At 44.3% G+C, this 13,468-nt stretch overlaps 1 protein-coding gene across 3 annotated transcripts in view; it reads left to right on the forward strand.

The window, feature by feature from the left end:
* The window catches only part of LOC109867015 (neuron navigator 2), a 77,340-nt gene that overhangs the window by 12,512 nt on the left and 51,360 nt on the right, over positions 1 to 13,468 (forward strand). For all 3 annotated transcript variants that reach the window (XM_031801138.1, XM_031801139.1, XM_031801140.1), the window contains exons 5-6: positions 562 to 936; positions 8,858 to 8,983. In XM_031801138.1, the coding sequence (XP_031656998.1) occupies positions 562 to 936; positions 8,858 to 8,983 (501 nt within the window). The remainder of the gene's footprint in view (positions 1 to 561; positions 937 to 8,857; positions 8,984 to 13,468) is intronic.

Here is a 13,468-nt window from a genome sequence, read left to right on the forward strand (position 1 = left end):
AGGGAGTGTAGTTCAGTGTTCTGATCTGTTGTTTGTTGTCTCAGTGTGAGGGAGTGTAGTTCCCTTGTTCTGATCTGTTGTTTGTTGTCTCAGTGAGAGGGAGTGTAGTTCAGTGTTCTGATCTGTAGTTTGTTGTCTCAGTGAGAGGGAGTGTAGTTCAGTGTTCTGATCTGTTGTTTGTTGTCTCAGTGTGAGGGAGTGTAGTTCCCTTGTTCTGATCTGTTGTTTGTTGTCTCAGTGAGAGGGAGTGTAGTTCAGTGTTGTGATCTGTTGTTTGTTGTCACAGTGAGTGGGAGTGTAGTTCAGTGTTCTGATCCGTAGCTTGTTGTCACAGTGAGAGGGAGTGTAGTTTAGTGTTCTGATCTGTTGTTTGTTGTGAGAGGGAGTGTAGTTCAGTGTTCTGATCTGTTGTTTGTTGTCACAGTGAGTGGGAGTGTAGTTCAGTGTTCTGATCTGTTGTTTGTTGTCTCAGTGAGAGGGAGTGTTGTCTCCTGACCCACCCCACCCTTCCTCGCCACCCTATCTCTCACCATCTCTCTCCCCCTCTCTCTCTCTCCCCAGCACCCTAGAGACCACCTTCGACAGCAGTGTCACCACCGAGATCAGCGGGAGAGGCATGCTCAACCTGTCCCCCCGCCCCAACCCAGCGCTGCCCTGGCGACTGTGCCCCTCCAGCCCACGTCTGCAGGCAGGTGACGCCCCCTCTGTGGGAAATGGGTACGCAGTGGTGATGCGGAGCAGCTCCAGTGGCATGGTGAGCCCAGAGGATGGGCGCTACCTCCGCAGCAGGCAGACACCAGGACAGGAGAGTAACACTGTGTGTGACCTGTCAGACAAGATGGAAGAGCTGGAGGGCATTGCCATAGAGACCACAGGGTACATGAGCGATGGGGACGTGCTAGGGAAGAACATCCACATGGACAAAGTCACCAGTGGGTGAGTGCACACAGCATAGCCTATATTACCGTTAAGACAGGAGCTGCATCTAGCCCAGAGCGCAGAAAATTTTAAAACATCTTCACTGATTTGTTAGTCGAGGGAGACTACTTATGATATGATAGACATATAAGTGAACTCTTCATCCTTTAGCATTTGTACTTTTGTCTATTCAACTGGCAAAGGGAGCCAGGAGAAAGCAGTAGGCCCAACCCTGCTTTGAATGGACTACTACACCACAGGGATGTGGCGCAGTTAATGAATGTCTCACTTTTCAGTTTTCTTGCCAATAGATGGCAGTGTTTCAGTGTCTGGCAGGGCTCTTTGCTAATGTCTCTCATTTGTCAGTAGTAGCTTAGAGAAAACTCCTGAATCTGTGACAGCAACAGATGGGAGATCACTTGAGATATCAGACATCATCTTCCATTTGGAACATAGCTTGATAACATGCTGTCTTATTTGGAAAGCTGTAAAAGAAATGAGTGGAAGTTAGCAGGGTTCTAAATCTATTTTTAAATGTGCTTTCACATGCATCATTCATCTGATCATCTATCTCTCTTGACACATCCAACCAGACACCCTTATGATATAATCATAAATGCCTACTAACAAAGTAGACAATATTTATTTCCTATCCTGCTTTTTCTGTACATTGCTAACTTATGAAAAGTAGTAACTGTTTCAGGCAGTATAAATACAATGTGTACATGAACCACTAGCCCAGGCTATACTGTCAGGCTTCATTGTCTTGGCTGTGGGTACAGCCTTCACATTGAAGCAAAGATACATGGGAATAAGGCAACACAGTACTATTTTCCAGTCATAAATCCTGACGCCTCGATCACACCGACAGCATCAATAGTACGCAGCATCATCTGGATATGTGTGCAACAAAAGTTTAACATTCATCTTCTGCCACCATTTCTGTCAAGCCGTCTACACATACAGTTTGACGCATACGTTCGATAAATCCAACGAATGTACCACACAGAACAGACTACAACTGCCTCTGTAACACAATGCTGCAGGGCAAACGCAGCGTTTCATTGGAAAATAATGTTCTTCTGGTGAACTAAAATGCAATGACGCTGTCAGTGTGCTTATGGAGTTTCACAGAGAGCCTACTTGTTTGTTTACCAAAGAGGGACATCCCAGATTCCCAGTATGAGGTTGGATGGACACGGATTCTCCAGTTTCTTTCTTGTGAGATTCTGATTGGACTGTGTGTCGATGGGCATGCTTGTTCAGATCAGGCTGAAGTTAAATAGAGTTCGATTTAAAAATAATCTGGCCTTTGTGCCCTAGAGAGAAAGCAGGTCATGGGAAATATTCTCCTCAGCATTGAGATGACACGAGACACTGAAAGCTCTCATCATTTACAAAAGTCTCTTCTATTCATATACAACATGCACTCCTAGAGAAATAATTCTGGTCCAAGGCTGATTGCAGTCTTCTCCTTTACTGGGCCTCAGAGATTCTGTGGTAACACACCCGTGAACACTCAACCAGAGGTGAAGGCGAGTCTTATTCCACAGAGGTGAATCATGTGACACAGAGGTGAATCATGTGACACAGAGCCAACTGCAGGTCAGGATACGTCTGTTGATGATGTGATCACATATGCTGTGTCTTTCATCTCACTAGAATTGGAGCAAATAAGATGTTTATTTTGCCATCATATCAACTGAAATCAAATTGTATTTGTCACATGCGCCAAATACAACAGGTGTAGACCTTACGGTGAAATGCTTACTTACAAGCCCTCAGGGCTTGTTTTTTTAACAAGAAATAAATCAAAGGTAAGAAAATATTTACTAAATAAACAAAAGTAAAAAATAAAAGAGCCACTATAAAATAACAATAACGAGGCTATATCCAGGGGGTACTGGTACCGAGTCAACGTGTGGGGTACAGGTTAGTCAAGGTGTAACGAGTGCGCTGAGAGTCAGGAAGACAGTTCAGGGAGTGAATACATTCCTTCATAAATGAAGGAAACACAAACAGCGCAACGACATGAAACAGAAACAGAAACAATGACGACTGGGGAAGAAAACAAAGGGAGTGACAGAGGGCAGGTAATCAAGGAGGTGATGGAGTCCAGGTGAGTGTCATTATGCGCCTAACGCTGGTGACAGGTGTGCGCCCTAACGACCAGCCTGGTGACCTAGAGGCCGGAGAGGGAGCACACGTGACACAAGGTAATTGAGGTCATATGTACATGTAGGTAGGGGTAAAAATGACTATGCATAGATAATAAACAGCAAGTAGCAGCAGTGTACAAAAAGAAAAGTCCAGGTAGCCATTTGATTAATTGTTCAGGAGTCTTATGGCTTGGAAGTAGACGTTGTTAAGAAGCCTTTTGGATCTAGACTTGGCGCTCCTGTACTGCTTGCCGTGTGGTAGCAGAGAGAACAGTTTATGACTAGTGTGGCTGGAGTCTTTGACCATTTTTAGGGCCTTCCTCGGACACCGGTATAGAGGTCCTGGATGGCAGGAAGTTTGGCCCTCCTTTTGGATGGCAGGATGGCAGGAAGTTTGGCCCTCCTCAGCCCTCCTTTTCATGTAGGCCACTATCATCTGCTTTGTCTTGATCACGTTGAGGGAGAGGTTCTTGTCCTGGCACCATACTGCCAGGTCTCTAACCTCCCCCCAATAGGCTGTCCCATCATTGTCGGTGATCAGGCATTATGTTGTGTCATCGGCAAACTTAATGATGGTGTTGAAGTCGTGGTTGGACATGCAGTCATGGGTGAACAGAGAGTACAGGAGAGGACTATGCATGCACCCCTGAGGGGCCCCGTGTTGAGGATCAGCGTGGCAGATGTGTTGTTGCCTACCTTTACCACCTGGGGGCGGCCCATCAGAAAGTCCAGGATCCTGTTGCAGAGGGAGGTGTTTAGTCCCAGGGTCCTTAGCTTTGTGATGAGCTTTGAGGGCACTACGGCACAGGTTGAAACAGGGACTGGATGCTGGAGAACTTGTATGTTGCTCACCACAATCATCCGTATTATACGATTTTCCTCTAGGAAACGGAAGCAATAGAGAATGACAGTGGAAACATGGTCCTTGTCTTTTGCTCTGGAAAGTTTTAATACAAGTTGATTCTGAATATCTTGGTGATATGATATCACTTTGTTGAAGTTTAGGTCAACCACACTAATCAAAGGGTGTGCGTGAACACATAGACATAATAGTGAGTTCACCTGTCAACTCTAGTGTGTTTCACTGTTTTTAACCCAACACCTCACGTGATCGAGAGTTCAGTAAACTTATGGGGGCTTGTGATGTTAGTGCAAATAAATAGTCAGCTGAGGACCTGCAGACTAACTGGCTCTGCTGTTGTTCAGTAACCAGAGTTAATGGATGGCTCACTGCAGGCACACAGCTCTGAACCCAAACATTGGCAGAGATTTAAACTGGACCTTCAATTCATTGATTTAATGCCCTAGGAAGAGTGAGAGTGACCAACATTAGACCACTTCTATGGCCTTGTGCTATAGTCAGGTGGGTTGTGGTTGCTACTGGGGTATAGTACCATAGACCTGTTTGGAAATGTATTGTTGTGTACTTACATTAGATTTTGCTTAATAACTCTGAGCCAGTCAATGAGTCATCTCTTGTGGTGTATCTCATTGCGAAAGGCAATTAATCATAACTCATCTTTTGTTTCACAATTGGGTGCTGTACTTGGTTCACAGGAAAGCAATAGGCTAGACTCACTCCTCTGACAAATGTTAGGGCTTCTTACCTGTCTGGCTGGTTAGTCAGCAACTGGTCTGTCCAACTCAGCTTCAATAGCTGCCTATAGATCCAATCAGTCGGCCTCGAAACACTCAAAAGAGTTATCCTTACTAGGAAGTGTGGCTGCTATTTAGGGCTTGTGCTTATCAGAGGAAATTCCGGCTGTTTGTTAATGTTAGTGCTGCCAGGCTTTGCATGTAATTGGTACTTCCTGATCTCTGAGATGAAAGGTGCTTTGATTAAGGTTGGTGAGTGTCTTTCACTCATCACTCACGATCAAGTAGTACTGGGTCGTTCCACGAAATTAGTGCCTTTTGCATTCCTTTGATATTTTAAGGAGAAATTGTGCACAAATATTGAAATGTAAAAGCCTATTATATTAAATGATGTACCCTTTTAATATAGACCATTTCCTTTTGGAAGGTGAACCGTCGGCCCAGTCAGAGGTCCTGAGCAGGTTTGGAGCAGGTTTTCATCAAGGATCTCTCTGTACTTTGCTCCGTTCATCTTTCCCTCAATCCTGACTAGTCTCCCAGTCCCTGCCTCTGAAAACATCCCTACAGCATGATGCTGCCACCACCATGCTTCACCGTAGGGATGACGCAAGGTTTCCTCCAGATGTGACGCTTGGCATTCAGGCCGAAGTGTTCAATCTTGATTTCATCAGACCATAGAATCTTGTTTCTCAGGGTCTGAGAGTCCTTTAGGGGCCTTTTGGCAAACTTCAAGCGAGCTGTCATGTGCCTTTTACTGAGGAGTGGCTTCCGTCTGGCCACTCTACCATAAAGGCCATAAAGGCCTGGTGGAGTGCTGCAGAGATGGTTGTCCTTCAGGAAGGTTCTCCCATCTCCACAGAGGAACTCTGGAACTCTTTCAGAGTGACCATAGGGTTGCTCAGTTTGGCCGGGCAGCCAGCTCTAGGAAGAGTCAGGGAGGTTTCAAACTTCTTCCATTTAAGAATGATGGAGGCCACTGTGTTCTTTGGGACCTTCAATGCTGCAGAAATGTTTTGGTACCCTTCCCCAGATCTTTGCCTTAACACAGTCCTGTCTCGGAGCTCTACAGACAATTCCTTCAACCTGGGTTGGTTTATGCTCTGACATGCACTGTCAACTGTGGGACCTTATATAGACAGGTGTGTGCCTTTCCAAATAATGTTCAATCAATTTAATTGACCAAAGGTGGACTCGAATCAAGTTGTAGAAATATCTCAAGGATGATCAATGGAAACAGGATGCACCTGAGCTTAATTTCGAGTCTCATATCAATGAGTCTGAATACATATGTAAATAAGATATTTATTTTATTTTTAATACATTTGCAAACATTTCTAAAAACTTGTTTTCACTTTGTCGTTATGGGGTATTGTGTGTAGATTGATGAGGAAAATGTTATCAATTTTAGAATAAGGCTGTAAGGTAACAAAATGTGGATAAAGTCAAGGGGTCTGAATACTTTCCAAATGCACTGTATGGTACTTTTGTGTGTCACTGTTTGTCAAATCAAATCCATTTTTATTTGTCACATGCGCCAAATACAACAGGTGTAGACATTACAGTGAAATGCTTACTGACAAGCCCTTAACCAACAAGCAGTTTTAAGAAAAATAAGTAATAAGTAAAAAATAAAAGTAACAAAACATTATGTACAAAATAAGTTACAAATAACACGAAGAAAACACACACAATAGCACAATTTGTGTCACATCTACTCCCTCTCCTCCCCTTCGGCGTTCAACGTCGCCGGTATACTAACCACCAATCCTGGGGACCATCATACGCACACCTGGGATCCATAATTACGCACATCTGGCATCAATCATTACGCGCACCTGCACATCATCATGAGGCACACCTGGACTCCATTACCTCACTTATTACCTTCTCTATATCTGGCACTCCCTTAGGTTCATTCCCCAGTCATGATTGATCCTGTGTTTTTACGACACTACTGTTATGTTGTCTTGTTCCATGTTTGTTGTTTTATTAAACATTTCACCTGCACCTGCTTCTCGACTCAAAGCATCTTCTTTATAATTGGTTAGGGGACCGTAAAACGGCAGCCATCTCCTCCAGCGCCATTATGTTTGTCTTGGGGCTTTTAGTGCCTTCAGTTTAGGGTCTGCACCTTTTGACGAAGTTAGTGTGCCAAACAAAAAGTAACAAATTAAACCAGGACAGGTTAATCAGTGGTCACATTAACCTTTTGCTTTCCTTAAGCCTGAAATTAATATTTTCAACAATGATGTGTGAGCTGTCATCATCTATACACACCAAAGCCATTAATATACATGGTTATAAATGACTCTGGTACACACAACACTACAACAATGGTAACATCATCCTTTACACTTTTGGTTTAGAAAACCCCAGGTTAGCTCTCCTAACAGTTAAAGATAGAAAATGCTTTACTGTAACAATACCATAAATATCTTAGGAAAGTAGTATTACAGGCTCGGGAAGCAGTTTGACATGTTTTATGGGTGGCATTTTAAACAGTGAGACACTTACCCTTGATTTCCTGTCACACTTTAAGACGAGCTGACACTCCCTGTGTTACCTGGATTAGCATGAAACCGTGCTGGGGGTTATATAAAGTCACAGGGATGATGGTAAAGCTATGCTTTCAATGGGGCTGCCTCAATGCATTTATCTCACCCTAAACTGGTAAGCCTGTGGCGTTGCTCTGGGCTAAAGGTATGACAATAGCCCCCTAAATGGTTAACTGAAAATGGGTAAGTATGGCGAGTCACTTGGTGTTGACTGAGAGCAAATGAGAATGTTTATTTAGCTGCGGAGGCGTGAGTGTCTCGTACGCCCTCCACATACACTGCTGAGATGATTTTGGCACGTTTTAGGTTTGTATGTTGTAATATCTTCAGTCTACAAGCCAGCTTCAGTCATGTCAAACCCCAACCTCTCCACCTGCAGGGATGGTGTGACCATTCTGAACGCCTGTGCCATAATCTTTTATTAGTTTGACAGGATATATTTTCTTTGTTTTTTCTTTTTGAACTGTCCTATTTGCTCTGACATCACACGCATACTATGTGGAATAACAACATTAGTGTGAGCAGATGTTTAGGTTGAAACACTAACAAACCCCGACCACTTGTTGTTTATGATATGAACCAAATAAATGTCTGTGACTCTCACAATGCATTTTCATGATGACATACCTCATGGTTCTTCTATATAGGGGTCAGGAAGTCAGACACATTATAAAAGTAGGTAACAGGATTGTAATGTGTTTGTCACGTCCTGGCCATAGAGAGGGTTTTATTCTCTATTTTGGTTAGGCCAGGGTGTGACTAGGGTGGGCATTCTAGTTTCTTTATTTCTATGTTTTCTATTTCTTTTACTTTGGCCGGGTGTGGTTCTCAATCAGAGGCAGCTGTCTATCGTTGTCTCTGATTGAGAATCATACTTAGGCAGCTTTTTCCCACCTGTGTTTTGTGGGTAGTTATTTTCTGTTTAGTGTCTGCACCTTACAGAACTGTTTCGTTTCTCACTTTGTTAATTATCATGAACACGTACCACGCTGCGTTTTGGTCCCCTCCTTCTTCATGCAACGACGAGCGTTACAGTGTTTGAGGTTGTCAGTGAAGTGGATTAGTACAGCCTGCCATGGTGACGCACAGCAGAGACAGGGACAGGGTCTGAGACAGGCACTGAGAGTGGGTCTGAGACAGGGACTTAGACAGGGACAGAGAAAGAGACAGGGTCTGAGACAGAGACTTAGACAGGGACAGAGAAAGAGACAGGGTCTGAGACAGAGACTTAGACAGGGACAGAGAAAGAGACAGGGACAGAGATGGGGACAGGGACAGAGACAGAGATGGGGACAGGGACAGATACTGAGACACAGACTTAGACAGGGACAGAGATGGGGACTGAGACAGAGACTGAGACAGGGACAGAGACTGAGACAGGGACAGAGACAGAGACTGAGACAGGGTCTGAGACAGAGACTTAGACAGGGACAGAGAAAGAGACCGGGACAGAGACTGGGATAGAGAAAGATACAGAGACGGGGACAGAGACGGGGACAGAGACTGGGACAGATAAAGTGACTGACAGAGGCTGAGACAGGGACAGAGAAGAGAGAAGAGTGCAGACACAGAGATTGAGACATGTACTGAGACTGTGACTGACAGGCCTGTTGTGTTGTGTGTCTGCAGCTACATGGCGGACGGTGGGGTGGGCATATACACACGCCGCCTCAACCGCCTGCCGGATGGCATGGCTGTGGTTCGAGAGACACTCCATCGTAACAGTTCCAAGGGCCAAGGGGACGCCACCGACAGGTATGTCACCACCACCACCCCTTCCCCTGTCCCCTAACGTCTTGCCTAGTTAAATAAAGGTTAAATGAAACAATTAAAAACAAATAAAACCTCACTCCACCTGCAGTGTCTGGGTTAGGTGAGGCTTCTGTACAGACATCCAATAGGATTAGTCTGGAAGCAACAAAGCTGCCAATGTTGGGAGGCTGAGTCTGAGGGAAAACAGAGTGATTGTTTTCCTCAGTGCCACAGGCTATGGACACACACACACATGATAACATAGACACTCTACACACATGTACACATGTATTTTGTATTTTGCAGATATGTGGTAGTGGCCTGAGGGAACACACTTAATGTGTTGTGAAATCTTGTATCAATTCTATTTGTCACATGTGCCAAATACAACAGGTGTAGACCTTACCGTGAAATGCTTACTTACAAGCCCTTAACAATGCAGTTCAAGAAATAGAGTTTAGAAAATATTTACTAAATAAACTGAAGTAAAAAATCTAATTAAAAGCAACAGAATAAAATAGCAATACCGAGGCTACAAACGGGGTACCGGTGCCGAGTTCGTGTGCGGAGGTACAGGTTAGTCGAGGTAATTTGTAAACGTAGGTAGGGGTGAAATGACTCTGCATAGACAATAAACAGCGAGTTGCAGCAAGGGGGGTCAATGTAAGCAGTCCGCGTGGCCATTTGATAAATTTTTTCAAATACGACTGGTGGAGTTATGTCATACATGCAGCTAACAAAAACATCTGGAAATGTCTGCTCTACCCGAAATAACAACCAACTAATTGCAGCATTACTGCAAAAATGGAAGAGGCAAGTGGAAGGGGCAAAAGTAGGAACTTGTCTGTCGGCTCTGTATTAAAGACCAACATTGGTTAAAGAGAACTGTAATAAATAAAAAAGTATACCAGTTTAATTTAAGGACCAAATAAAATGACGGCCTTGCCATATAGATTGCGAAATAGTTGGGAAGAGATTTTTGACTTACCGATTCCATGGCATATGGAACTGATATGCAAAACGACGCCGTATTCAAAACTTAGAATGTATTTATTGAAATGATTATACAAAATTCTTGCAACCAATAAAATATTACTTATATGGGGGATACAACCTTCCCAGCTCTGCAGATTTTGTTGTAAAGAGACAGGATCATTAGATAATTTGTTTTGGTACTGTCCATATGTAGCTTGTTTTTGGTCACAGGTCCAGGAATGGCTGAAGAATTGCAATATTTGCCTGGAGCTAACCCGGCAGATACCACTACTGGGAGATCTGAAAAGTCATAGTCAATCGATCAATAATACAGTGGGGCAAAATAGTATTTAGTCAGCCACCAATTGTGCAAGTTCTCCCACTTAAAAAGATGAGAGGCCTGTAATTTTCATCATAGTTACACTTCAACTATGACAGACAAAATGATTTAAAAAATCCAGAAAATCACATTGTAGGATTTTTAATGAATTTATTTGCAAATTATGGTGGAAAATAAGTATTTGGTCACCTACAAACAAGCAAGATTTCTGGCTCTCACAGACCTGTAACTTCTTCTTTAAGAGGCTCCTCTGTCCTCCACTCGTTACCTGTATTAATGGCACCTGTTTGAACTTGTTATCAGTATAAAAGACACCTGTCCACAACCTCAAACAGTCACACTCCAAACTCCACTATGGCCAAAACCAAAGAGCTGTCAAAGGACACCAGAAACAAAATTATAGACCTGCACCAGGCTGGGAAGACTGAATCTGCAATAGGTCAGCAGCTTGGTTTGAAGAAATCAACTGTGGGAGCAATCATTAGGAAATGGAAGACATACAAGACCACTGATAATCTCCCTCGATCTGGGGCTCCACGCAAGATCTCACCCGGTGGGGTCAAAATGATCACAAGAATGGTGAGCAAAAATCCCAGAACCACACGGGGGGACCTAGTGAATGACCCGTAGAGAGCTGGAACCAAAGTAACAAAGCCTAGCATCAGTAACACAATACGACGCCAGGGACTCAAATCCTGCAGTGCAAGACGTGTTCCCCTGCTTAAGTCAGTACATGTCCAGGCCCGTCTGAAGTTTGCTAGAGAGCATTTTGATGATCCAGAAGAAGATTGGGAGAATGTCATATGGTCAGATGAAACCAAAATATAACTTTTTGGTAAAAACTCAACTTGTCGTGTTTGGAGGACAAAGAATGCTGAGTTGCATCCAAAGAACACCATACCTACTGTGAAGCATGGGGGTGGAAACATCATGCTTTGGGGCTGTTTTTCTGCAAAGGGACCAGGACGACTGATCCGTGTAAAGGAAAGAATGAATAGGGCCATGTATCGTGAGATTTTGAGTGAAAACCTCCTTCCATCAGCAAGGGCATTGAAGATGAAACGTGGCTGGGTCTTTCAGCATGACAATGATCCCAAACACACCGACCGGGCAACGAAGGAGTGGCTTTGTAAGAAGCATTTCAAGGTCCTGGAGTGGCCTAGCCAGTCTCCAGATCTCAACCCCATAGAAAATCTTTGGAGGGAGTTGAAAGTCTGTGTTGCCCAGCAACAGCCCCAAAACATCACTGCTCTAGAGGAGATCTGCATGGAGGAATGGGCCAAAATACCAGCAACAGTGTGTGAAAACCTAGACTTACAGAATACGTTTGACCTCTGTCATTGCCAACAAAGGGTAAAAAACTAAGTATTGAGAAACTTTTGTTATTGACCAAATACTTATTTTCCACCATAATTTGCAAATAAATTCATAAAAAATCCTACAATGTGATTTTCTGGATTTTTTTTCTTCTCATTTTGTCTGTCATAGTTGAAGTGTACCTATGATGAAAATTACAGGCCTCATCTTTTGAAGTGGGAGAACTTGCACAATTGGTGGCTGACTAAATACTGTTTTGCCCCACTGTTTGTGTGTGTATGTATATATATATATATTTGTGAAAAAATATATGGGGGATTGGAGGTAATGCAGGCAATTACACTGATGGAAGCTACAATCTATCTGCAATATTAAAGCTGATCTGCCCGCTATAAAAAATATAAAAATATAAATGTAAATTATTCAGCAGTCTTATGGCTTGGGGGTAGAAGCTGTTAAGGAGCCTTTTGGACCTAGAGTTGGCGCTCCGGTACCGCTTGCCGTGCAGTAACAGAGAGAACAGTCTATTACTTGGGTGACTAGAGTCTTTGACAATTTTTTGGGCCTTCCTCTGACACGCCTAGTATATAGGTCCAGGGGCGTATGCACTACCCTCTGTAGCGCCTTATGTTTGGTTGCTGAGCAGTTTCCATACCAGGTGGTGATGCAACCGGTCAGGATGCTCTCGATGGTGCAGTTGTAGAACTTTTTGAGGATCTGTGGACCCATGCCAAATCTTCACTTTTCCCCCTGAACTGTTGTTGTGCCCTCTTCACCACTGTCTTGGTGTGTTTCTACCATGGTAGTTTGTTAGTGATGTGGACATCAAGGAACTTGAAACACTCGACTCACTCCACTACAGCCCCGTCGATGTGAATGGTGGCATGTTCGGCCCTCCTTTTCCTGTAGTCAGCGATCATCTCCTTTGTCTTGCTCACGTTGAGGGTGAGGTTGTTGTCCTGGCACCACACTGTCAGGTCTCTGACCTCCTTCCTATAGGCTGTCTCATCCTTGTCGGTAATCAGGCTGTTGTGTCGTCAGCAAACTTAATGATGGTGTTTGGAGTCGTTCTTGGTCACGTAGTCGTGGGTGAACAGGGAGTACAGGACGGGACTAAGCACGCACCCCTGAGGGGCCCCCCGTGTTGAGGATCAACGGGATGTTGCCTACCCTTACCACCTGGGGGAGGCCTGTCAGGAAGTCCAGAATCCAGTTGCAGAGGGAGGTGTTTAGTCCCAGGGTCCTTAGCTTAGTGATGAGCTTTGTGGGCACTATGGAGTTGAATACTGAGCTGTAGTCGATGAACAGCATTCTCACATAGGTGCTCCTTTTGTACAGGTAGGAAAGGGCAGTGTGGAGTGCTATTGAGATTGTGTCATCTGTGGATCTGTTGATGCGGTATGCAAATTGGAGTGGGTCTAGGGTTTCCGGGATGAGGGTTTTGATGTGAGCTATGACCAGCCTTTCAAAGCACTTCATGGCTACTAACATGAGTGCTACCGGGCGGTTACCTTCGCTTTCTTGGCCATATTGACTATGGTGGTCTGCTTGAAACATGTAGGTATTACAGACTCGGTCAGGGAGAGGTTGAAAATGTCAGTGAAGACACTTGCCAGTTGGTCAGCGCATGCTCTGAGTACACGTCCTGGTAATCCGTCTGGCCCCACGGCCTTGTGAATGTTGAGCTGTTTAAAGGTCTTGCTCACATCAGCTACGGAGAGCGTGATCACACAGTCGTCCGCAACAGCTGGTTTGCTCATGCATGCTTCAGTGTTGCTTGCCTCGAAGTGAGCATAAAGGCATTTGGCTTGTTTGGTAGGCTCGCATCACTGTGCAACTCACGGCTGGCTTTCCCT

Source organism: Oncorhynchus kisutch, linkage group LG22 (assembly GCF_002021735.2).
Source record: "Oncorhynchus kisutch isolate 150728-3 linkage group LG22, Okis_V2, whole genome shotgun sequence".
In the NCBI taxonomy this organism is placed as follows: domain Eukaryota; kingdom Metazoa; phylum Chordata; class Actinopteri; order Salmoniformes; family Salmonidae; genus Oncorhynchus; species Oncorhynchus kisutch.